Source organism: Pholcus phalangioides, unplaced genomic scaffold, assembly GCF_987345545.1.
Source record: "Pholcus phalangioides strain wild (caught in Gottingen) unplaced genomic scaffold, Ppha-v1.0 ptg000014l_1, whole genome shotgun sequence".
Classification (NCBI taxonomy): domain Eukaryota; kingdom Metazoa; phylum Arthropoda; class Arachnida; order Araneae; family Pholcidae; genus Pholcus; species Pholcus phalangioides.
Genome location: NW_028301607.1, coordinates 1,525,762 through 1,553,651, shown reverse-complemented (window position 1 = coordinate 1,553,651; position 27,890 = coordinate 1,525,762). Strand labels below are relative to the sequence as shown.

General features: G+C 38.2%; 1 protein-coding gene and 1 long non-coding RNA gene across 2 annotated transcripts in view; one reads left to right on the top strand and one right to left on the bottom strand.

The window, feature by feature from the left end:
- LOC149077899 (cationic amino acid transporter 2-like) overlaps positions 1–7,410 on the bottom strand; it is a 36,543-nt gene extending 29,133 nt beyond the window's left edge. The window contains exon 1 of the mRNA XM_089241500.1: positions 7,291–7,410. Coding sequence (XP_089097626.1) covers positions 7,291–7,402 — 112 coding nt within the window. The 5' untranslated portion in view covers positions 7,403–7,410. The remainder of the gene's footprint in view (positions 1–7,290) is intronic.
- A 97-nt stretch (positions 7,411–7,507) lies between these two features.
- LOC149077898 (uncharacterized) lies at positions 7,508–23,424 on the top strand. Its single transcript, XR_016193895.1, has 2 exons — positions 7,508–7,620; positions 23,155–23,424. It is a non-coding gene; the product is annotated as an uncharacterized LOC149077898 (long non-coding RNA).
- Positions 23,425–27,890: the final 4,466 nt, after the last annotated feature.

Here is a 27,890-nt window from a genome sequence, read left to right as displayed (position 1 = left end):
CTGCTGCCGCTGCCTCAGAAGACATTGAACATTGAAGGACCGGACGCACCCAGAAGACAGACAACCTTGAAGACCAGGCTTCGCGCTTGCAGCTAGGACTTGCACAGAGTCGGGGGTATCGGGAGGGGCGCTTTTCGGTCGTTCACCGGCGGGTGCCCCGGCCCGGCACCCCCGGCTCCCTCCAGCACCATCCAACCCACACGGGTGAAAGGCTTACATCCCGGAATTGACAGAGCCCGGGTCGTGTCTGGTCTGACAGAGTATCCGGGCAAGATCTTCAGAAACAAGTTCTTTACCTACCGAACCTGGGGCGGCAACCGATAGATGGCGCCTTCATTTCCCACTCAACTGGACTGGTTGGAAATTGCCGTATGGCGCGCGATAAATGGCCGGAGTTGGTGTGCGGTGAAATCGTCGAATACGAAAAACGCATAATTCTCTGACAATATAAAATTAAACGTCAAGACTTAAATCATTAACGACGCACGTCATCTAGGCTATTCCCCTGTAGCATTTAAAACACGACGGACCCACTTGGGCTACTTGAAAAGGTTTTAGGGGGAAAGTGAGCCTCTCTGAATGCGATAACAATTCATTCAATAACGCAACACTATAATAACGTAATAAATAATACAATAAAACAAAACAAATATAATAATGCCATAAATAAACATACATTACGATGTTTGCAAATTAATTTACTCTAAACGACCAGAGAAAGAGAGAAAGACTGTCGTTTAGGCTAGGGCGACTTGAGGACTCACTTCTTCGATATTCTTTTTGTGTGACTTTAAAAAACAACCCTATCTACGACTCTTGCTTTTGCCTCTTTTTTTTTTGGTTATTTCGGGAAATGAGAAATCGCACTACCGTTGGACAGATTTATTGCTCGCACTGCTACACCTTTAATTGTGGTGGTTCTCTTCTACAACGTTTTGCACCGAATTCCACGTTCAACGCATCTCTTAATCTCATTTGAAGAGTGAGGGACTTCTCAATTCTCTCTTCATCTTTCTCAGACTACATCCCGTGCATAAACTCTTGCTGTGACGCGCAATGGAAATTCATCAGTTCGCTTGTGGATATGACCATGTTCTTCCACTATTTCTTGAATAAGGTGCTAATGCACCTACAGTCTCATGGTCTTCTCCCAGGACACAATCTCCCCTTATTCTTGCGCTAGTCCCTCAAAATCACGTTCAATAATGCAATCAACCCACAGTTTTCTCCGAGCACAATTGAAAAAAAATGCTTCGAGTGCAGATATGCGTGGTTACGATGATACATCTAAGTTTCATATCGTAAACAGTGACATATTTGTACGGGAGTTCATTTTTTCGAGTTATGCACGCTGACCGGAGACTGTAGGGGAGAATATTATCCACAATTTCACAGCATGTGTGTGGACGAAAGCGAAAAACCATCACCCCGCGAATATAAATAAACAAAGTTCATTCGCTCGTAATGCGAAGCATCGCTCGTTAATCGAATCAAAATTTGTGCTCGTTATGAGAATTTCACTCCTTTGAACATTTTTGTCGCACTACAGTCATTTTATACTCACGAGGGCTTTTTTGACCGAAATAAAACAGGGAATGGTGCTTTGTGCCAATTACTTAAAGGGTTTAATTCCTTACAGGGCTTTGTCTAAAACACTTCAGGTGTCTCTGGATAGAAGGCATTTTCATGTTTTGACGGTTCCTAATCTCACATTGCACTGGTGAAAATGAGTCAATTTCACAAGTAATGTGCGCTGTGGTAATGTAGGTGCATGTTTAGCTGAATTCTTACTTGTGCATCATGGAAATTCTTCAAGTCTACGTAGACTACAACAGGCCAGCATTTTCTCTTATCGGTGATGTTTGGAACCATAATTTTTTTTCCAGTGAAATCCTTTTTGCCATCGCGTCTTTAGTTAACCGAAGTTCCACTGTAACTCCATGAAAAAAAAAACTAACAACCGTGCGCCTGCTGCCATCTGATGATAGTTATTTAATAACTGTTATTAAAGTCTACATACTACATTCGCTGATTCATTCAAGGTGAAACAAAAAGATTTGCTTTTGATTAGCTAACTACTCATTTAAAATTAATCACATATATAATTAAATACCATTACAGTTTATTCAATTATAGTTTGATTTGTAGTTAAAGTATGTTTTTTTTCAAATATTTAAGTGTAACGATTAAGAATATCAAAATGTATAGCGGGTCTTTAAACTATTAGTGCCAACTCCTTGTTCTGAGGAAGGCATTGTAACGTATAGCAACATCGTAATTGATGTAATGAATCACAAATACCACTTTATATTTTAGGCGACAATAAAGAAAATATACCCGGGTTTGAACATTGCATCAAGCTCAAAACAGCCTTACTCTCTTTCATCTTAAAGCAACACAATATTACATTGGTATAAAATGATAATATGAAAGAGAAAATAAAATAAAACATTTGTTGTGGAAAATTGTCTTATTCACCAGCTTGTCGAACATTTGATATCTTCGTTCGTGAAACTGTCTTGAAAGATGAACTATTGAATATTTACAAAAATATGTATACACACAAACGCACACACATTTTTCAAAAAATTCGGACACATATTTTATGTGGAGGATGTTTCAGAAACTCGCAAGCATCATAATTGGAGATCTCTCTGAGATGTTGGCGACATGACTTTTCTTGTTTTTCGAGCCAGTTTCTTGATGTGGAAATACATGGACGACACCTTCAAATCTTTGTGGAAGATTTAAGGAAAACTTTCGGTGCTCCAGTGAAGCGCCTTAGGACGCGATTCTGGAATCGTTGTAATTTGTAGTACATGTTGCTCTTAGATGCGAAAAACCCAAGCTGGGGCACCATGTGTCAACGATTTGTTCGTACATAAAAACTTCCTCCAATAGCAGAATCTCAATAGATTCTCTAAGAGGATCTGAGCCTTCTTGATTTTGTTCTTGGTAAGGCTCCTGAAGTTGAATCTTTCATCCAGGGTGACGCCCAGGTACTTAGTTTGAGTCGATGGCGCGATATCGTGTTGCTGTATGATGATATTCGTATTTGCAGGGATATCTCGGTTTGTGAGCCACATCATTACACATTTCTTTACATTCAACTTGGCATTGTTGTATGCATTCCATCTTTCGACATTTGTAATCAGCTCCTGGAGGTTAGTACTTAGCGCTTTCAAGGACTTCCTGTAGGTTGCAATTAATATAACATCGTCCGCGTATAAAACCAGGATGCCCTTTGGTACCATAGGATAATAATCCATGTTAATAAATGGAATAGCTTACTCCCGGAGGTAGTAAATTCTAACACAATTGACACGTTTAAAAAGAAATACGATAAACATGTTGGGGTAAATCGAGAAGCTCTGTCCATACTTGGAATAAGAGAACCATAAGTATTCTTTATGGGCATTGTAAAATACTTCATCATGTATATATATATTGTTTGTAATTGCATTTTTAAGTGGGTTGCTATATTTTGAAATATATGACATCCATATTTATTATGGACATCTTTTTCTCAGCCACCTTGTTGTGCATTTTGCCTGTTGTTGCGTTGCATTTGTATAAAATATTGTGTATCGTCGGGCCCAAGCTGAAACCTTGGTTAATTCCTGCGGTTATACGTCTTATTTCTCATGTTGAGTCGTTTATCTTGACCTGAAGGAGGAGAAGTGGAGACGTCGTTTGGAGAGAGCTGCTGTAAAAGTGATTCACTGCGAATTCATTTACTTTGAGCTCGTCTTCAAATATCAGTCACTGTGGATCGTTGGAATCGTGGTGGCTTCTTTGTTCATTTTTCTACAGATGTCGTACACGTTCTCATCTTCTGGCTTAGCGTTCATGACCCATTCATTGAACCTCTCGTTTAGGAAGTTCCTAATGAGGCTTCGCGTCTCGGCTTTTCTTCTATTGCAATGTGAGTAAAAATGCGGATCTCTGGGTTTCTGATACGATTTTCTGTACCTGTTCTTCTCTCTGTCTCTCACCTTTTCTTCGGGAAAGTATGGAAGCGCTAGTGGATTATGGCGTCCAAGTTTCGTAGAAGTTGCAGCGTCGACGCATGCCTGTATGTCATTCGTGATTTTTCCAACTGGATTTCCACTTCTTCTGTTTCCTGCTGTGGAATCAGTGTAGGTATATCTTGGAGTAAACATTGGTATTTTTTCCGGGCTGTCTTTTTGGAGGTGTAGATTGGTACAGAGGTTGTGCAATTTATTATAACTTCAACTGGCAGATGATCTGAGTTAAGAACACTCAGAACCTTCAATTGTACTTCAAACTGCCGGGTTTTCACCAGCGTTATGTCCAGAGGATATGGTCGGCCGTTCAGGTTGTGTGGATAGTGAGTGGGAGTTTGAGATCCCACAATGCATATTCCATTTCTGTCACAATGTTCTTTTAACTTTTTACCTTCTGAGGAGTCGATTCTTGAGCCCCAGTAAGAATGTTCTGTCGGGTTTTCCCCATATACTGGGAGCATTAAAGAAGCAACAAGTCATTGTAAAGGCATGTACATGGCTAAAACGCATTCCTAGGGAACCACGGTAACCAAAGTAAATATCACGAAAGTCATTGTTGAGGTTCAGAGACCATTGTTGTCCGAACGATTTTCGCTTAATTCGGGCATATTTGCATAGTTTCTAACGAACTTCTGAAGTAACATATCATTAAAGTCGGGCCCCGTTTGGTATACCTGCAAAATTTGGCGACGATGGATCTATAAATTTAGATTTGTATAGGGAACACACATACACAGAAAATCAGTTTTATATGCAGGGTGCATAGCAAACAAGGGGGTATGGAATTTTATTGGCAAACCGTTGATACTAAGAATACCAATCAGAAAAAATTTCCAAAGAACGTGTAGTAATATTAACTTTTTACACAGTCCCCGTGTGCCCCAAAACCCGATTAGAAAGTTGTTGCCCAGTCTCTCCTGATGACAACAAAAATATTCCACGCTTATAAGTGCAATATTCACTGAGATGATACTTGAATTTTACTTGAATTCGAAAAACGAAGGAAAGTTGGAAAAAATACCCACCTCTAAATACGGAAAGAAACGTTTTACCCGCATTAACACTGTTTTTTCCCAACTTTCCTCCGTTTTTCGAATCCTAGTACCTTGGGGAATGTTTCACACACTTTTAGAAGCATGAAATTTTCTTTGTTGGCATCAGGAGACACAGGACCACAACTTTATAACTGGGTTTTGGGGCACCCGGGGACTTTAATTGAAGTTAATACAAATACAAATACAACGCCACAACAGGCAAATTGCCCAACGAGGTGGCTGAGTTAAGAATATCATGGATCCCGAGCCCCTACCTACTACTGCTACGCCACACATGCAACCCCCCCCCCCGCGGAACCCCCCAACGAATCGGTACATGCGGGAATGTGCGTGTACGTGTAGTGCTACCTGACGTAAAGTTTTGTTTCTGTGTAATGCTTGGTATGTGTAGTGCTGTCATCTGCCCCCAGTTTTACAAACTATGAGTGAAGTGTTATGGTTGAATGATTTATCGTTGTAGGACTGTTGCTCTCTGTGGCGAGACTTTTTAACGGGGAGATCGGCTCGCATTTGCGCCTTGAAGTTGGGAACCACAGAAAACCAACTTCAGCCGACCACCACTGTGGGGTTCGAACCCGGATCCTCGCATCACGAGTCCGGCACTATAACCACTCGACCACCACAATATGTAATAACTGCTTTCAATATGCAAACTAACCAACTAACTTTCAATATGTAATAACTATACACCCCCTTGAAACATGAATGTCATATCTGAGTACCACACGTTAGTTGGAAACTTTTTCTAATTGGACGTATGTCTCTAGTATCAACGGTCCGCCAGTAAAATGCCATAACTCCTATTTACTAGGCACCCTGTATATAGATTATACTGCAATCTGAATACTGATTACGCAGAGTATACACAGCAATGCTCGCCTTTTTTGTTTAACGAGTCACAACGTTGTTACGTTATTAGGGTTATTTCGTGTCCGTTTTCTAACTACGCCGCGGTGCTGGAGTATCAGAAACGGCAGTTGTGATTTTTTCTTATGATTGCATTTTGAAGTCAACGAAACCACCATTGCTTTCCTGATAAGCCTCTCTCCAGGAAAATCCCAATCGTTCATCGAATCAAGTCCTATCATATCAATCCGGTTGATGTTTCTGGGCCATGATTTCGATGCTCTACAATCTTCCCTTATGAAAGAGTCTAAGCGGGGGCTCTGAACCAATCAGCCTAGTAGTGCAATTATACAGGGTGTCCTCCAAGCGCTAATGCGACCTGTTTTTTTTTTTCATCAACCGTCTGCCGTAGATGTGTGGTTCCAATTTAAAAAATTCGTTCAAAAATTACCCTGTACTTGTTTTGATAGTGTGTGACAAAATAAAAAGATCTGAATTTTTTAGATCTTTTATTTTTTTAGATCTTTCAACTTGAGGCCGATAGGAAGAAAAAAAACCATGTGTCTAAGCGCAATATTCACAGAGATATTTCAATTCAAATATCTGAGAAAAGTTACGATATAGAACAGCAAAAACTAACGGACAACGCTGTTTTCCCTCTTTTATGCAGTCTTTTCCCAACTTTTCTCAGATTTTCGAATTCGAATATTTCTGCGAATATTGCACTTAGAAACGAAAAAAAATTTACAGGCGTCTGGAGAGAACGGGCAACAACATTCTCATTGGAAGTTAGAGGACAGGGGGCCGTTTCAAAATTTAGATTTTTTTTCTTTTATTACGCACTTTATTTGCACTCTTAAATCTAAATTGGCGCAGTGTAATTTTTGAACGCTTTTTGAGCATTTTATTGAAACTATACCTCTACGACGGATGATTGATGAAATAAGGATGATCGAGCATCACTTGTAAACGTATTACGAGTGATTTTCATGCATCAATACGTTGGTCTATTCAAAATCTCACCGTGGTCTATATGCACTTACATATACAAATCATCAAAGTGTAAATGCGATTATATCATTATTTTTTTGTAATGAAAAGCTTTAGCAAATTGGGGGTGGGAAATGTTCTGTACTAGACCAGCGTATTTCTCGCCTATTCCTTTAATGTAATTTGATGCCGTTTTTGGTCAATCGCGCTGCCGGGAACACAAGAACGCATTTCATTCAATACAGATCTATATATGAACAGAGATATATGAATACAGACATATATGAACAAAAGAAACCTACATTGGGAAATTTATATTTCTTTAAATATTATTAATTAATGATTTTGTTTTTTCAATTTATGTTTCTTACCGAGACAGACAAGGTCCACCACCGTGAGACATCTGGGCAAGCTTCTGCCATCGATAGAGTTTGAAGACAATTTCTTTTTCCATATGGTACTCCAAATGCGGCGCAGCGCCATGCTCAAAATCGGATCTATTCCACGTGTCAATGTTATTATGATGTCCGTTGGAATCTCCCTGTCAAATCGGCGATGGAAAATGACCAGACACTAACATGAATTATCGGCTGTTAACAAGATCACGTTTCTTGCTGCTGTCGTTCGTTCGCATCATGAGAACTCACTGCAAGTGGAAGAAAATCAGCCACGTTAATACATAATTGTCAAGAGAATCATGGGTATGATAGAAACTATAATAATTCCGATGTAACATGAATGATATTTTCAGTTGCATGTAGTTTAGTTTCTTGCTCTCCAAGAGTGTTTTGAGAAAGCCCAGTGTTCGAGACAATGCTGCGAGTTCTTGCTTCAAGTATGATAAAAATAATAAATGTGACTTGGAGCGTGTTTCAGAACGTGGGAAATGCTTCAAAGCTTTCCTGGAACACCAATATGGCTTGCTCTAGGGATTCTCGGAGCCTTCGAGTCGTGGCTCTTGGTATCGTAATGATTTCGGTGTGGCCTAGGGTACGACCCGGATACTTTTGGGGCCTTCTTTAGATGCGATTTCATGTACAGTTGTTTTTTGGTTGACGGGGGTTGAGAGAAGTCACTATCCAGAATAACATGATATTGTTACGGAATGCTGGAGTTATATATGAGGAAATGTATATATACTGTATATAAATATCCCATAATTTTAAAGGATAAAACAAATGAATTTCAGAATTAAGGAAAAGCATTTCCATCATTAATAGAAAATTATTCCGAAATTGGTGAAAAATAATTCTGAAACAAAAAAAAAAAAAATTGAATAACAATACGAGACATACTTTCAGAGTTTTAAAATTTAGGGCCTCTCCCCGTTGGATTCTAGTATTAATCCTAGCGTTGGAAGTGCCAAGAAATTTAGCCTCCATCTATGCTTCATAAATTAATATATATTAGGAAATATATATATATATTTTGAAAACACGAGAGGGATTACTGCAATAAAATGACCTGACCTGAATAAAACGTTTTGTGGCGGTTCCGCGACACGTTCGCCGTTCTACCGCACTTAACAAGCGGGCCAATGGGGTAGCCTATAGTTAAAATTTTTATTTCATTTTACTCATTTTTGTCGGAATTTGTGAAGTTTTTGTCTCCAATTTAAACAAAACTAGAGATTTTCATAATTACATACTTGATTGTCAACAGATGGCGGGCGACACGTGTGTAAAAATAACATCATTTTGATTCATTTGAAACCACATACAGGGTGGTTCAGAAAAGATGGGGAAAACTTTAAGAGGTGATAGTACACGCTAATACAAACAATTTTCATCGGAGAATGCATGGTCTTAACATGAAACGCAAACGCTCTAGCGCGTTTCGAAACGATCGCTCCGCAAACGTTAAAGTGGCATTCCTGTTGAAATTATCGGGAGAAAAAGAATACCATGCATGCAAATGTAACCTGGGCAAGAAGAAGAAGAAACTGTATGTAAATCTGCGCCACAATGAATAAAAGGCGCGGATGCCAGCCCTGTGAAGTTATTGCAGCGTGCAATCGCGCGTTTTAGAGTGAAACCGCCTGGCATCCGCGTCTTTTATTCACCGTGACGCAGATTTGCATACGGTTTCTTCTTCTTCTTCTTCCTCAGGTTACATTTGCATGCATGGCGTTCTTTTTCTCTCGATAAATTTCACCAGGAATGCCGTTTTGACGTTTGCGGAGTGGCCGTTTCGAAACGCGGTAGAGCGTTTGCGTTTCATTCTAGACCTTGCATTCTCTGATGACAATTTTTTGCATTGGTGTGTACTTTCACCTCTTAAAGTTTTTCCCCATCTTTTCTGAATCACCCTGTATAATATCATTATATGCAATTTTTTTCTTCTCTCTGGTTAAACAAAAAAATATGTTGAATGTATTTCATTCCATGCTTGTAATTACGTTGATCTCGATTTACGTTATTCATTAGTCCCAAGGCTAACGACGTAAGTCGAAAAGGACGGAAATTGAAATGGATTTTTTTCCCACTTATACGGGGTGATCGGTTACAAGTCCCTTGGCCAGAAAACACTTTGGAACCATTGATTCCAGAGGAATACTTTCAATTAGAAAAAATTATTCAAATGACGCGCAGAATTCAGATATGCCATTCGTATTGCAAGGGTATAGTTAATTATTATTGTATAGTTAATGATATAAGGTGAGCAAATGATTTACGACCGCTCGATGTGCGGCCGACCACTTCGTGAATTGGCCGCGAGTTTTGTTGGCCACTAAAAGTTCAAATTGCAGAAACGATTCGGACTTTGACTGGCAATTTCGTGAAGTGGCTGGAGATACCTGGCCAAAGCTCGATGTAAGACGGCCCGGCAGGAGTCAAATCAATTGTTTCAATCGCCGACGTGCGATACATGTCTACATATAGCAGCTCTATCGGATTAGCTCCATGTGACGAGAGAATAAAATAGCGAAATTTGAGAGAAAGAGAGAACTATATAAAAATAATAATTTATAAACATGTAATTGTTTTCTGCCAAATTTTTCGAGAAAACAATTATTACCACACTGTGACTGCGGTTGAATGGGTTGCAATAACTAACGTGGCCATAATTATCACGGAAAAAACTACGCCAACTCGATCCCGAATCATGTCTTTTGTTATCGGACTTTGGCCAGGGATCAGCGGTCACTTAGCGAACTGGCTGGCCAATGAGCGAATTTCAGACATTGGCCGGGTGAATATTTAACAAAATTGGCCAATTCGTGAAGTGGCCGGCCCCGTCACGAATTGGCCAATTTCGGGCTTTGGCAGTAACATATCAGCCATTTGCCACACCAAAGTGAGATGACACAAGGGGGAAAACACATTCAAACATACAAGAGATAAGAAAACTGGACGTATGTCCGGTCCAGACTAACTAATGTCGAAGGCCCTTCTTTTTTTGGATTTTCACGCACAATTTGCAAATTATGATGTAAATTTCTCTTCTTCCCTTTTGAAATTGTCTGATGCTATGACATATTTTGAAAACAGACACAGAATTTGCAACGTACTTACTATCCGTAGAAAATATATGGCATATAGTTTTGTTAACCGAAAATAAATATTATGTCTCTGTTTTTTATAGTTCTTTTCTGTTTTGCAGTATAACCCCACTCTCTACGTTGCCCCTCTTTTACGTCCAAATAATAATTACCCCCTTGTATAATAAAAGTATGTATTTCAAACCCCATTGTCACCCCTGTCTTACGCACGAAATGTTTTGTCCCACCGGTGTCCGCTTAAGGGAGGTTTCACTGTGGTGTGTTCTATCAGTACTCTAATGCGGCTTTTATCTCAGCAACCGTTCATCGTAGAGGTACATTTTTAGTTAAAAAAAAATGCACAAAGGAATTCAAAGTTTACCCTCTACCAGTTTTGAGAGTGAAAATACAGTACGTCACAACATAAAAAAATCTAAATTTTTATACGTTCCCCCTGCTCTTTCTAATTTCCGACTAAAAAGTAATACAACGGTAAAATCCAAACATTACACTTATAGTTCGGAAAATAAGAGGCAGATGGAAGCACTATTACAAGCATTACACAGAAACAAGCTTCACATTAGATTCACACAACACGGACACGCACATTCCAACATATACCAGTTCGTTAGAAGTTCTGCAGAGGAATACGGACGAGATGCAGGTATGGTTTAGTAGTAGTAGATAATATGCAACTGTATATATAATATGAAATTCAAATATTTTGAAAGCGCAATCAGCGGATTATACGCAGGAGACTGATACGGAATTATTCATTTCATGGAATTGCGGTGTGTTTAAAATTTCAAAACGTCATTCCACTTTAAACGTCACATTGCAAATTTCTATAACTGCAATAAATTTGTTTCTGTTAAATTTTGCATTTTTACGCTCTCAATCTGCTTTTTCTTCTTCTTTTCAAATAAGTTGTATGGACTTCAGAACGAGTTCTCGAAATTATGTAGTTACGGAATTTTTTTCTGATTTTACATTGAAATTGTCCTCACAGTTATCATTATTATTATTTGAAACAATGATTATTGTTATTTATTATAATATTTATTTTGTTTTATAAGTTCAATCATTTATACGGCGAGTTACAGGTCATGAAAACTTGTTACAGTGGATCTCCCGATTATAACCGTTATTCCCGTTTATAACATTTCGAACGTTTTCCCCGCTCAGCACGACGTTTTTTTGTGGTCCAAACTCCTACTAATACTTATCCAGGTCTCCCGTTAAAAATTTTTACCCGCTTACAACATTTTTTTTATGGAGACATTTTGAAAACCGCCATGAGTGGAATCCACTGTATAATAGAACTTGTGTAATACATTATTATAGAATTATATACATAATTGTAGATTCTATTTAACATTGAATTTCTTGATAGAATATGCATACTAATGTTCATAAAAACTTTGATCTTTTTGAAGAATATTTCCTAATTCAGATGATATATAGGTAGAATCGGTACTTATACAAGTAAATGCGATTCACTATAATTTTATTCGTATGTTACGGTAAATGTCATAAATTGGTTATTAACTACAACCCCCGATTATTATGACATCGTGGAATTAAGTCACCAATTACGTTTAAGTCACCAATATTATCGGTTTAAGAAATTATCAATTTTACCGGTAGCTGTTCGTAATACCCAGGCTTACCTGGTAAATTTGATAAATAATTGAAATTTATCACATTTACCGTTGATTATGTATAATACTCTCGAATAGTTATTGAATATGATGTATATGAAAAAAAAATCCAAATGTTCGTGAAAGTTTGATGATATTACGATGTAAAGAACTCTCATTCAATGAATTTCATGATCTAAGGATTGATATCACGATTTCAGGATTAAAAACTCATTAAATGAAAGAATTTGTTAAATGAAAGTGGGAGATATCGGAGTGGAGGGGTGGTTCGTAAAATTTGTAAAATAGGAGTCTATTATATCAGGGTATGATATTATTATTATTTTTTTTTAATGAGAGTTCATTATAGTGAGGGTAACTGTATAATCACCGGCGGAAGTGATACTTTTCTCAGCATTTTACGAATTTATCAACGTGACTTGAGTATAATGCATAACTGCAAGTAAACGTGATATATTTGTTAAAAATTTATCGAACCGAAATGGTCAGTGATTATGCATAATAACCCAATTTGTCACGTTTGCCGCGTAACATACACGCAGAATATTACTTTTTCATCAAGATACTGAATATATAAATTTAAAAAAAATGAACTTCTTACTATATATTCGTGAGAATTCCAACTAAGAATCCCAGGTATCCTTGAAGATCGTACCGAAAAATATAAGGAAATGAAAACGGTATCTATACTACGTTTCAAGTAAACGCCGGCAGTAACAGCTGTCCACTGAGTACACGATGCCAAAATCCCCCGGGAGAACGAAGTGACATGGACGAGAAAATTGATTGCATTCGCTTTAGCGAATCAAAGATCACTCACACACAAACTTGAACACCAAACTCTCTCTCTCACTTTACGCCAACATTCCGATCCTTGAAAACTCTGGGAGACCTTTTCCCACTCGGTGTTACGCTGTTAATAAGACGTGGCGGTGGTGGAAGCAAACGGATATGCGTGGTCCACAGCGATGCCAACGCCATCTCCGAACGATTCCTCCTGGAGGATGGGAATGGGAACTCCGGATTAACTCCCTCTTTCTGTGATTTGAGCACGTAACCTTTCAACATTTGCATTCCACCAACACCCTAGCCTTTTCCTACTCGACTGATCCCATTGGGAATCTCTCTCTTAAGTGATCCGAAGACCATCATTTCCCGAAAGATGGCAGCTCCCCAAAAAAAACCCGAACCAACTGCTAAATAATTCACTCTCCAGCAGTGATTTTCGCGCACGTGTGTGTGAGTGTGTGTGGAGAAAAGTTTTGGCGGAAACATTTCCGGAAAGTTTTGCGAAGTTTAAAGTGAATGAACTTATGCATTATAAATATGTCTATGATATTTGCTAAATGACCTTTACATTATACGTCGCTAATATACTGTTACTAATTGCGAATAGTAAATATACTATTCGCAAATCGAAGAGGTTTGGAATGTGCATCTCGCTATGCCCCCCCCCCCCCCAAAGCATTTTTGCATAATCTGATGGTGGAATAATTTCTTTCAATAATCATGGAATGATTACTTTTAATAATCATGGAATAATTTTTTCCAATAATTCTGTGGTGTTTGGTTGGAACATGATGTCTCCAAAAAACGGCTTTTTGATCTGAATGCAAGTCTTGGTAATTATAACTAATTAGAAGTGAGATAAATGCACAAATACGAGCGTACGGCTAAATAAACTGCTGACGTATGATATTTCCATTTGTATTTGTCCGTATGTTTTATCTTTTATTTTTAATTGACAATGAATATGCTTATATGTCAAAAATTTGATTTATGAGTTATCATGTTCTGAACAAACACCACAAAATTATGGAATGATTTCTTTCAATAATTATGGAACCATTTCTTTAAAAAAGAATCATTTCTCCGATTAATATTAAAATTATTTCTTTCGAAAATTCTGAAAGTAGTTTCTTTATTGATGTTTATTCTTCTCAAGTCATTTCTATAAATTCTGTGAGCATGTGGCTTTTTCGTTTGCGGGCCACTGCAAAAACCTTCGAGGGCCACACGTGGCATGACGTTCATGCTTTGAAGATCTCTGGGCTAAAGCTTCCAAAGAACATGACATACCGAAAATAGAGGAATAAAAGAATGAATAATTATAAGAAAGAAAAAAGAAATCATTAAAAAAATCAATTATTCCAACGGATAACAAAAAACAGCGAATGAAGTGTCACCGCACATATTAGTAGAAAGCTAAAATGCATAATGATATATAAAAAACGATTTAATGAAAGAAACCACAGTTAAAACAATGTATGTTAATAGCCTATTCTTAATTATTCCCTTTAGAAATGAAATTACTCCTCTTAAAAATACAATTGTCCCTCTTGAAAATACAATTGTCCCTCTTGAAAATCAAAATGTCCCCTTGTAGTGCGTGGGCCCCACATTAAGAACGACGGGATTAGTGGATGAAGAAGATATCGATCGAAAGTTAATCGCTGATACCATTTAATTAATATGAGTTAGAAGAAATCACACACAATATATACAGCTTGTTATAATTAAAGTTCCCATACTCTGAGTAGTTTTTCTCAAAAACTGCTATTCCGAATGCAGCCAAATTTTTAGGATGTCTTAATGACATCGTGTGAAGAGATTTATAAAATAAATTTTAAAAAAAATTCAATTTTCGACCACCAGGAGAAAAAGCGATGCTTTTTTTACTGCGTTACACATTTTTTCCCCCATGGCCCATATAGCGTATATACCAAGTTTCAATGGAATACGTCCTCCAGAACGCGCGCTACATAGGTCGGAGTAGTGTCAATATATGTGTACTGCTCAGAGCTATATAGCGTGCCAGTTCTGGTAGACGTATTCCATTGAAACGTGGTATATACGCTTTTTTTTTTTTTTTAACCGAGCACAACTCAGGTCTATCGCCATAGGCAATTTTCTACCTAGTAAGTTGTGCCGGAAGTGTAAGTGTGTGTATAAAATAAATTGAAAAATGCTATGCCTAACAGTCTGAGTGCGTATCTAGTGTTGTGTATGATTTTTCAGTGCTGCCATCTATATCTCAGAAGTGAAGTGAGTGATGTGTAGTGACTGAATATTTGTACTGTTTGTAGGTCTGTTGCTCTCTGTGGCGAGACTTTTTAACGGGGAGATCGGCTCGCATTTGCACCTCGAAGTTGGGAACCACCACAGAAAACCAACTTCAGCCGACCACCACTATGGCGACGGGTGTATATACGCTATATGGGCCGTGGGAAAATGTCCATAAAAAGTGCCACTTTTTCACCTTTCGTTCTTTCTTTCTTTCTTTCAAAGCGAGAGCGGCCATATCTCTATCGGCTTTAGTCAATTTTAACCATTGCCCGTTTGAAGGGGTGAGACCGTGTCGGAGAGAAATTTGTTTTACACAATCATAGTGCATACACAGAATATTTTTTTCATTTGGTGGTTGAAAATTTTGTGAACTATTTTTTTTAAATATAAACTTCTCTCCCATAGTATAATGAAGCTATCCTAGAAATTTGCTGAAATCTACTCAGAGTACACGGGAACTTTGATTACAATCACACCTGTATATAATAGTGAAAATTCGGAACCTCAACAAATATTCATTCATTAACGTATTCTATGGAAAATTTTCGTTATAACTGAAGGTTCTGGAATCATGGCCAATTTAATTTAAAATAATGAGTTTGAAATTAGAAGATTGATTCGCTGATGATTGCAATGAAGTCATTGCTTTGCAGCAGCGTTCCTTAACCTGTGTTCTGTGGAACAAAAGTGGTTCGTTAACGAATTCGATATTCTAATTCAGACTGAATTCAAATATCATTTGATAGTTATAATCAATGTTAGGTCTTATAGGATTCAAATTAAAAAAGTAGTCCTCTGTTTCTTAGGATAACCATGTTTTATTCACAAAAATATAAACAATCGGGAAATTAAGCAAGGCAAAAAGTATGAGGTGTCACCAACAACATTGAAATTGAGTCGGAAAAAAATCACCAATTTTTGCTAAATGTTACAATCACTAATGGGTGGGAAATGAAGGACTATAGGAAATTGCAGTGAATTCGAATGTAGTTCTCGGCAGCCAAAATTTTCATAGATATGAATTAGTGATGGGTAAATTACAACCGGTGGGCCAGATGCGGTCCGCTTGGAAGTTCTATCCGGCTATATTTCGAAATAACAGTATAGAAATTTTCAATTTCGTTGTATTAAAAAAACCATTTCGGAGGGTGTTCCTTTTTTTTACGTATGGGAAATTTAGTTGTGAGAATTTTTAAATAGAAATTGGTGAAAATACTTTTTTGCATATGCAAGATAATTTAAAAAAATGTGAAATGGATATGCAAAAAGCTATTTTAAAATATTTTTTATTCATTTCTTTTTTCAAAGTTGTAAAGGATAACAGACCCATTGTCTCTCATTTACAATGAAACCTCGGCAGTCTAAATTTCCAATTATGAATTAATGTCCGAACACATGTCCAGCCCACAACTATTTTTCTTTTTGTTTTTTGGCCCATTCCTAAAACGTTTGACCATCACCAAGCGAATCCAGAGGGAAGCGATGGGAGTTATCGCCCCTCCCAAGAGCCGAATAACATCGGAAATTTGTGTATCCCGTAAAATACGGTATGATCCATTGCACCTATATATTGGCTTGTCTTCACTCCATTCTCGAAGCTGAAGATGTCTGCTTTCATTCCATTCGAGCTGAAAACTGGATTTTCACATGGAGTTCGTATTTCTGAATTTTTGACAATATATTAAGAACAAATAGTGTTGCCAACCAGTGAAAAATAAGCATGGTGGATGAAGACTTCTGAATGAAAAAAAAAAACTAGGATTTATTTTATTATTTTCACAGATCTATGATTCGAAAAAAAAAGGCCTCAATTATGTACATTCTGGAGTCTGCACGTATCTGCACCAATCCTTTAGTTTATTACACAAGGTAATTCAGAGAGAATCATCCGATTTCATAATGATGACTATGTAATTCTTTTTTAATTAACGACACGAAATTATAATTAATACGTAACTATGAAGGGAAAGTCAATTTTTTTAATGTATTGTATAAGACATCCTTCAGTCACATGTATGATATTAAGACGATATGAAATTTTTTTGAGAAATACTTGCCGAGAAATAGGATTGCAAAATATTGCCCGCCTCCACGGCTTGTTGCATGTAAAGACAGAATTTTAGCCATTTTGGCTCATCATTAGGCATAATGATGAGCAATCTGGTAACTTGTGCATTTTTTTCTCTTCGTATGTGATTGGGATGAGATAATTTATGCATGGGATGCTCGCGTTAATATGTCTGCCCGATGGACTTATCAACTTTAACTTCCTGCCCATAAGATAGTCATTTTATATTCGATATTGACTGAAAATTTCTTAAAGCCAGTTAGCGTCATCCAACGTAATATGAACGTCATTCAAGATATTTCATGATCATTTCTGATCAATTTCATCTTACAGAAATGCTGATTTGTGATTCAAATCAAATTTTAATATTGATATTATAAAATAATTTATTTCTCAGAAAAAAGTAGGACAGAAAAGTTTTTGCTCTTAAAGTAATTTTATTTGTGAGTTAAAAATACAAATTAATTATGGAATAATTTGTGGGAGTTGGTAAAACGTGATTCGTCACAAAACCTCTCAGATTAGGAAGTGACGAGATAATTCATTCGTAGCGTTATATTAATAGAATTCGCTCGTGAAGAAAGAGGCAAACGATGGAACAATCCCCAGTCAGTGAGCGGACAACTTCTCTCCATTCTAGGGCCTACATAATTGTCCGAATTACAATCCAACAAAACTCCGCGTGCACCGGGGGGGGGGGGGGGGGAAGGGAACTCCGGCATATAAGCCGCACCCAGTATGATTTCTTGCTATGGTGATGCGGGTCACAAACATTTAAACAGGATTTATTAATTAATTAACCGAACTCTTCATTTTTTGGAAAAATAGTATTTATATGTCCTCTCACAGACGGTGAAATCATCGCAGAAGGAAACTGCGTAAATAGGCTTCACCGTGGACTACAATTTAGTACCAGACTGAATGTTTGCTCTCATGCCCAGCCTTCAGGGCTGATGGTGGGATTACAGACGGGCTAGTAAACAGCCTGTGAAGGTGTATTTAATGTGCGTCCGTAAGTATAGACTGTCAGTAAGTAAGTAACAACGGCTTTTTCCTGTTCCTTACTAAATAGAATTTTTCCCGAGTTTCTGTCAAAGTTGGCAGATTTTCTCCGCAAGTCCGTCCACAAAACTGGACTTGGGGTTAACGCATCCGATTTTTTTTTCAAGTTTCTCGGCAATTCATTAGATTCAGCGAAGTCAGTAAATCCTTTATATGCGGTCTTAGAAAAAAAATTCACTGACGGCTGGATTTTTTAGATTTTGTTTTCTTCATGGTGGCGAAACTTTTCCCAAGCACTTCTGTGGTGTTGGTGTATCTTTTCTCAAACGCGGTGAGCTTAATGTTCTGCTGAGAATTTTTCCAGTTGGGGTTTTTTAGCCCTCGAGTTGATGTTGTGATTTGCTCGCAGTTCAGTCAAATATTTTCTTGTGTGCCTCGCGTATTTTGTTCAAGTTTTACTTACTTAAAAGGAAAACACGTTGGAGAGAAATTTTGCTCGCCGAGAGATTACTATCACTGACCTTCGATGATTGCGCAAGAAAATCTGCTACTGTTACTTCCATAACTACCGTAGTAGGTTTCTGAAATCAATTATGTCTCCCGAGTGTTTTATTTCTTATAATTGAAAATATATATTTCTTATGGGCGAATTTTTTCAGTCATCTCGTTGGGCAATTTAACTGTTGTGGACCTTGTATTTGTATTTAAATGGGTTTTGGGTTTTTGTGTGTTGAAAATCCAATTTACCAAGTCAGAAATAACTTTTTTTCTACATTAACAGTAATTTGCGTCAATCGAAACTACTGTTGGCCAATTCTGACGTAGGTCAACGGGGGAATTTATCATGTAGAAACCGGCTGAGGTCCTGAAGATGGGCAAATTTCTGAGGAGAGTGAGAAAGAATATCATCTGTAGATTTAAAAAAAAAGAAGATAATAATAATAAATAAAACAGTGTGAAACCCCCTTATAACAACACCGGGAAATCCGCGGATTTCGTCGTTGTAATTGATGTGTCTTTTCCACAGAGGCTGACATTTTTGAAAAATGTTTTTTTTTTCTCGAAAAATATAACCAGATGCAATCAAATACTGCGCATGAAGTTCTTATTCCATTATGATTAAAAGTGACCAATGACAACTGACAAAATCAATTTGATCAATGAAAATACTGTGAATTGGGATCATTAATGCGAGACATCACCAATTCTTGCTAAAAATCGTTGACATTTGTCCGCGAAATTGCAAAATATTGCTTTAAGTAAACAGAGGTGAGAAATACCGTGCTATAGGTGTGCTATGATTTAAAGTGCACTGCAAAGAAAAGTAATTGACACGGCAAGCGTGAGAGACTAATATTTATAGTCTCATTAATTTTTACACAATCTGTTAAGTTCGTAAGTTATCATCCTGATTCTAATATATATTATGAAGTAAAATAACCTACATTTTGGAAAAAAACGGGGCATTTTTATGAAATTATCGAAAAATGAAAGCATTTTTTTAGTGAATCAGTAAATGATCACAAAGATGTCAAAAAAAAGAAAGTATAGAGAGGGAACCGAACACATAACCTTCAGCACGTGCGTCTGGTACTGTAACCATTGCTCCAACTTCGGGCGTCCGAATTGCGTCCAATTAAGAATATACATTGTTAAACATCACCAACAAGAATTTCACTGTGATGACTCATTTCTCTCTCTCTCTCGGCCAATCACGATGCGCTAAATTTCTATAATGTAGCTAAGAATGTAGGGATTGTTTATAAGCGTCCCGACGCAGGGTCAGATAATTAAGGTGAGAGATAACAAAACGTCTTTGTTGAACATAAACCACAAAAAAGCTAAATGCCATCGGCAACAGCAACCGGCGTCACGTTTTAATGTACTTATGCGGAAATTTCGAAGGAAGATACTTAGTGGGGGGGGGGGGGGAGAAAAACCGCCCGTTCCGTCATTTTTCTATGGCCTTTGTATTGAAAGTCATAAATTATTGCTTCCCCGAAGCCCGAGGAGGATGACTGCGGTACCAGACATGGCCCAGGCTCTGTCCCGTGTGGGATATAAGCAAGGAGGATGACTGGACCCAGTCATAGTGCGAAGACTGCTTAAAAGTCCGAGCCCTAGCTAGGACTTACCCACTTGTCGTTACAATCTCTTAACACCCGAACCAAGACTAACTATTAAAGAAAAGTTTTTTTGATTGATATGCGTTTACTTTAGTATTGTATAATGTTTTTATATATTTCGCACGTCAAAAATTAATTAATTAATTTGGGTGATAGTGATAGGAACCGAGAGACACCCAGGCTCTGTCATACTCGGTGATATAAGCACATTGTCCCAGGGGACTCGGGTGCCTCCGGGGAACCTAACCATTCATTGAGCTTGAGAAAGATAAGTTACATACATGAGCAGGTGCCATCACGCACCTCGCCAGTAAACAAGTATAAAATTTATGATCGAAAAAATGGTGATTCATGTCAATAAATCACAATTGTAAATCACAGGTTATAAATCACAAAATCATCGTAATAATCGTCATAATCGGGAATAGTTCTTGATAAAATTTGATCTGCTCTTCAGGGATTTTCATTGGATCAGTAACTATCACATCAATGAAAGCTGTCAATCTGCTGCTGGGTTGATCTAATCGCTGCACCTTGTAGTTTGATTTGGTCCAAAGACATTCGTCAGTAATTGCTGCCTGTATCCAGCTTTTCGATAAGCCCGCGTGGATCAAACCATTCTCGACTACTCAGGCTCCTCTTCTTCCTCTTCTCGAAACAGATGTACGGGATCGCTGTCTGGTGTAGTTGACGTCATATTCTAGTGGATCTCCTAACTGGCGTAGGTGGCTCTCTATCTGGTTCTGGCTCTGGGACTGTAGCTCTGATATCCTCAGGGTGCTGCTCTAGAAAGCTGACCAGTTTGCTTATTTTACATTTAGAATCTTCTCGCTGCACTCAAGCCAAGGTATTCGCAGATGTTCAGCTGGCTCTCTGAAGTGGAAAGCCGTTAATTTGGGTCGATATCTTCAATAGGACCATTCAAATTAGGTGCACATATGTGTTGCCTACCTCAGGGGTCTTGAAAAAATAATCATTATAAAAACCGTTAAAGATGAGGTACACATGTACGTACCGCGAAGAGATTAAAAATATGGTTTTTTTTGTTTGCGCGTAGTAAGAGTTGAAACCCTGTAAAACATAGTTTTGAAACATAATGATAGTAATTCCATGAAGTTTTATACAGGGTGTCCTGTAAGTGTTAATGCGTCCTTTATCTCATCAACCGTCCGTCGTTGAGGTTTGATCCCACGTTAAAAAATGCGCGAAATGCGTTCAAAACTTACCCTGCCCTTGTTTTGAGTGTGAAAATACAGTGCGCCCCAAAATAAAATATCTAAATTTTTATACGACCCCCTTGACCTCTAAGGTGTGTTGCCCTGTTCCTACTTTCTTTCTGTCAAACCGAGTACAACTCAGGCCTATCACCATCTATGGGCGATTTAATACCTAGTGGGTTGTGCCGGAAGTGTAACTGTGTACCTAACAGTCCGAGTGCGTACTTAGTGTTGTGTTTGATTTTTCGGTGCTGTCTTCTATATTTCAGAATTGAACTGAGTGATGCGTTATGATTGAATTACATTTGTAGGTAAAAAGTCTCTGTGGTGAGACTTTTCAAAGGGGGGAGATCGGTTCGCATTCGAGCCTTGAAGTTGAGAGCCACAGAGAACCACCTTCAGCCGAACACCACTGTGGCGACGATGGGGTTCGAACCCAGGAACTCGCGACCGTCACCCTGACCACTCGCCCACCACATCTCTGTATCTATTGAAGCCAACAGATAATATTCCTTGTTTCCAAGTGCAATATTTGCTAAAATATACGAGTTCAAAAATCGGAGAAAAGTTATTAAAGGACGGCAAAAGCTAACGGACAACGTTCCTTTCCTACATTTGTGCTGTCCTTTTCCAACTTCTCTCCGATATTTGAATTCAAACACCTTAGCGAATATTGCCCTCAGAACCGTGGAGCTTTTCCCGTCGGCCGAGGAGGTACAGGGCAACGGCTGTCTTATTTTAAATTAAAAGACAGGGGGGAATGCATAAAAATTGAGATTTTTTTTTATTTTGTGATGAACTGTCTCAGAACTGGTACAGGGTAGTTTTTGAACGCCTCGTGAGCATTTTTTTAAAATTAGAATCATACCTCTACGACGGACAGTTGATGAGATAAAGGCGGCATTAGCAATTACAGGACACCCTGTGTATTGGAGACTTTCATGAATCGCCCTCTATGAAAATGAGTGGCCGATGAATATCGATAAATATCATGCTTTACTTTATACTTTTACTTAAATATCGAATGCATACTCAAATTTGTATAAATACAAAAAAAATACAAGTGATCATACTTAGAAGAATAAAGCAAATAAATCGCTATTATACGTATTTTCAGTGGCAAGTTTTTTGTAATTTTTCAATTGAAATGTCATAAAGTTGAAAATTTGTAAAAATTATCATATACATTTATCTATTTGATGCAAAAAATCTTCTATATACGCTAAATTGATACGGACAAAGCAAAAATGGCTTTCGTCGTTGGATAGTTCTGCGCTATTTCCCCCCCGTCTGCGTGCGTAATGTGAAGTGCGGTCGTTTCTTTTGTGTTTTTAACGGAGTTTCGAATGATGTGATATGGGTGAACTCGACTTTTTTTGTGACCCCTATAGATCTGAACCACAAAATCATCGCAAGATCAAACTCACTCGTCGAGGATTCCTGAATTGCTTCGGTTCCCTGGGGGGGGGGGGGGGTCAACACTCATTAAGTCATTAACTTAATTCATAGGTGAATCACTCACAACGTCGCGCACTATTTCACTTGATCACTCTCAGTAGGTAGGTTTCTCCAGTAGGTAGGTCTTGATCTCTATTACGCTTATTTACTTCCTAGGTCAATCATACGCTCTTTGGACGGCAATTGCATCCCGCCATTCCCCCTCCGAGAATCATCCCGGAGCTGAAAACTGCGTTGCTGCAGGAGTTGGACCGATTGCCACAGGGATTCCTCAACTGCCTCGTGTCCAGTATGCCGTCGCGCTGTGCGACCTGTCTGACTGTGAGAAGGGACCATACCCCATAATAGACTCACTTTTGGTTCGATCTCGCAACGTGGATTGTGGACATCCCTGCAATGATGAGCTTTACTGGCAATCATGAGTACTTACTATGACTTTTGTACGGTACATCTCTTCCTCTGTTACAACTGTGTATTCGTACCAAATTTCATTAAAAATCTGACCACTAGTTTTTCAGAAATTCGACATAATGTGCAAATTCTCTTAATTTTGCATACGAGAGTATTTCTTTTTAGAGGGTTTTTAACCGTAATCCTCCATGTGCTGTCCAGTACGAGTTGGAGGATGCCCACATCCGCGTCCGTTCACCACGTGTTAAACATGGCTACTTACAGGCTGCACCACGATAAGGTGCGGATTGGACTTTAAGCCGCTACTCCTAGTAGATTCCTTCAATTCCTCATATAATAAAGTAATTGAAGGGTTTTCTCCTATATATTTAGCAAGTAAAGAATATTCAACAGCCCTCAAAATATATATGGTGAGGAAATTCAAATTCAAATTTCCTTTATTTAAGATTTTTAAACACAGTTAAAATACAATTAAAAAAAATTATAAAGAATATATACACATGGTAAAATATTATACAATGCCCATAAAGAATACTTATAGTTGTCTTATTCTAAGAATGGATAGGTTCTGGATTTACCCCAACATGTTTATCCATGTATTTAATACATGGGTCCATCCAGCTGTGTCACAAATCTGCCTCTTTTGAAGTAACGGAAGTAAGATGCTTTGCATGAGTAAGGAGTTGTGAGTGGTTCCATCTATCTATGATCCTAAGGTCTCATGTTTATAGCTGCCCTACACCACGAGAGATTGCAGAGTTACCGTCTACTATAGATACTGATGTTAGGACTTTTATTGCTTTGGTCAAAATCTATAAATATCAATAGCGTGTGCTTTTCGGCAGTACGTATGCTAATGTGTAAGCTATTACTCCCGGCTTATTAGCCCGACAAAATCACTTTGTCCGAGGCCCATGATGTTGAGACGGTCCTGCAAGAGGGAAGTTCACTGAACCTTAACCCAAGTATCCCGAGATCACCTTAACGTAAAAAAGTTTTGTTTACTCAAAATTTAACCAAAAAATCAACACAATTAGTAAAAAGGGTTCTTATGAGGTTGTGGGGGTGTGCTGAGTAGGACGATGGGTCACGAGAAGAAAATATTGTCCAAAGAGGGCCATGGGCTATGGACAAAAAAAAAAGTGTCCTAGACGACATTTTTGATATACTCGAGGAATGTCTTCTAATCAACCTCAGTACCAAGGCAAAGCCCACTAAAGGAAGCTTCAGTGGAAGCTTTCGAGGAATCTTAGTGTTCACATACGTGATGCCAGATTGGTTTTCCCATTGCTCTTTTACAACAAAACGTAGGAGGACTGAGAAATGATTTACCAGAATTCCACCATTTCAGTAGAAGACAAAAATTGGCGTGGCATGCGTCGCCGAAACATTCCTGAAAACCGCGGAAAACGATTAAAATTTCAAACTTCTCATATGCCATGAACAACAGAATGACTGGTATTAAGGGTAATGTGACTATGTATGTCAAAAGACACCCATCCTTTAGTATTATGAACATCGTGTGCGATGAATCGGGTTTTTTTTCAACATGAGAACATAAGAAAAACAAAATCTCAATGTGTGAGTAGCCCCAATTCTAGAATTTTTTTGCGGACAAACGCTATACGCATAAGAAAGCAAAAGCAGTGAAAATATACATCAATTATATCCGAGGTTGTTGCAATTCCATCGACTTCATAAGCGAGGTTCCTCGACATTAATTTTTGTGGAAATAAGAAAGGACCGCCAATTACTAACGTTATAGCCGAATTGTCGTTACAATCGAGGCCAACGAGTTTAACTGTGTATTTATTTTCCTTTTTACATACAACCAAAAATATTCGAATAATAAGTAATGATGTTCACATGAAATACCACACTCCTCCATTGGCACTATCATCTTAGAGAAACTATCTATCTGCTTGAGTATAATTGATCATAATATTTTGGGTAATGAAATCGTTTCTAAGTGGTCGTCACGATATCGCCATACATGTTAAGAAAATAAGGTTGAAGAAGATTACGGCGTTACTCGTTCTCCTAGTCAGATGGTGGCATATCGGAAATTTAATGGTTAGTTGGGTAATTTATGAAGTTCAATACTCTTCTCTTCCATCCCTTATCGTTAATAACGGAGGGGGAACTCCGGAAATTTGCCAGCGTTTTCAGGTTAGTTTTTTTCAGCCCCAGGAAGAAATCTAAAAGTAATAGCGGAACTTTCGAAAGTTTTTAAGAGAAGATTTCCCGCTGCCACCACGCCTTTAGAAGTGATTCTGTCGAGATCAGTCCCCATCCTCCGAAAAAATGAATCTATTCTTTCATTTCGCGAAGAATACAGGGAATTTTGGCTCGTTGCCCGAAAAGTTTGTTCCGGGAACCTTGAATTTCTTTGAAGATTCGTCTTTGAAACTATAACTTAATTTTGTAACACAATCTTATAATAGTGGGCTCGGACGAGAACATCAATAGGTATTCCATTCTAGAAAAAAAAAATCGAAACAGAACGCGCACGCGCACACAACTGCTAAATAAGTGATGTAATGAGTCCGGATAATATGCAAAGTGGTCTCGGCTGAAGTTGTTTTTTTTCTCGTGGTTCCCAAATTGGAGGCGCGAATGCGAGCCGATCTCCCCGTCAAAAAGTCTCTCCATAGAGAGCAACACACATAAAAAAACGATGCAATTTTCCAATCACCGACTTCCCACTTCACTCATAGGTTGAAAAATTGATAGATGGCAGCCACTTCACGTTAGGTTCGCAACACAGACACGCACATTTTCCAAGCATGGCCCCTGGTCTTCTTCGACCACCTGCGAAAATCTCTTCATTGACACAAAGCGGCGTGCCACGCCACGATCTGGTTAGAAAGATTATATGATAATGCACATGTGCATATTTCGGTTTATTCTAGCATTAATGCATATTCAATGCATAAAATGAAAGAATTTTCAGAATAAGTGCATATTTTTGAAGGTTTATTAAAACCCAATCACTTTCATAATCTGGTCTGTCTATTTAAATGTTAGGGTCTGGTCTGTTCCCGGCATGAAGGGAAAAGCGAGATATGATGAATATTGCATTATGAATTCAGTGGTTTTTTTTAAATAGAGTTTTATAATAAAAATATTCAAGCCTTTTGGCAGAATCCGTTATTCGAATATCCCGGAATGCTGGTGTCCCTCGATCATTGCCGGCTAATGCGGAGAAATACGGTGAAGCTATAGCGCTCCGTTGTTTAGGAAAGCCATAGCGAATGGATAATTTTCAGAATGGAAAAATAAGTTCTGTTGCCTGTATATTCCTAAATTGAGAAATTAAGTAAAATTGACGAAAATCAACCACGTGGGCAGTGGGAGTAGGCCACCATGTGTGAAAATTAAACAGAATGTTGTAAGAAACGGGGGGGGGGGGGGATATCTACATCATCCAATTGACTCGCGACTTACTATGATTTGCCCTGTGTACTGTGAGGGCGCTACTTAACTACAGGGTACAAGTAACAATGCTTTATCTTTCTTACTCTAAGCATCACAGGTCAAAGTCAAATACGCTGAATGACGGATTTTGTCCATCTTGCAAAAAAACCCCGAGAGGCTGAGCTGAGATCGGTCATTCTAACGGAATGAACGGTATTTGTCGGTCGTTATATTGGATAAAAAATATCATGGAGGAAATAGCAAAAATTCGGGACGTGTCGTAACGCTCGTTATAATGTGGGTCGACCGTATTAAAAACACCTTGTTTCTTCAGATAGAATATAACAGTCATAAGCATATATTTCAAAATATGAATTCTATGAATACAAAACGATCCAGTAGGATTATTCAGTAAATGTGTTTTCGGAATCGGAGTCAACCATTCCGAAAAAAAACGTGATTATAAAAGTGACAAATTCTAAGTATTGATATAGGAAGTACTTGTCTCTAACCATTGAAAAATCTTTGAAAGAGAATCCTTTTCGTTCAAAATTCTGAGAATTGATGGTTATTGTTCCTAAATGGATGAATTGTTGAATGGATGAATATGAATGGATGAATATTGTTCCATGAATGGAGCATGACGTTTAGCGTAGATAAGTGCATGGTCGCTCATTTTGGTTCGAACAACCCACGGTTCTCTTACGAGTTGAATGGTGTCACTATCCCGGATGCAACTAGGGTCACCGATTTGGGAATTCTCATTGACGAGCGACTTAAGTTTTCTGAACATTGTTCAGCGGTTGTCAAAAAATCGAATAGAATGCTTGGTCTCATTTTCAAAAAGGTCTCTTCGCGTTCTCCTAAAGTCATTCTTCCGCTTTTTCGAGGCTCAGTTCGTCCTGGACTGGAGTATGCTGTAAGGTTTTGGAGACCATACCTACAGAGGGAGATAGACTTGGTTGAAGGGGTGCAGAGTAGAGCTAAGCGTGTCCTTATTGGCACACAGGGCTTGAGTTATGAAGAGAGACTTCATTTTTTGAATATGTTTACATTGGATGAAC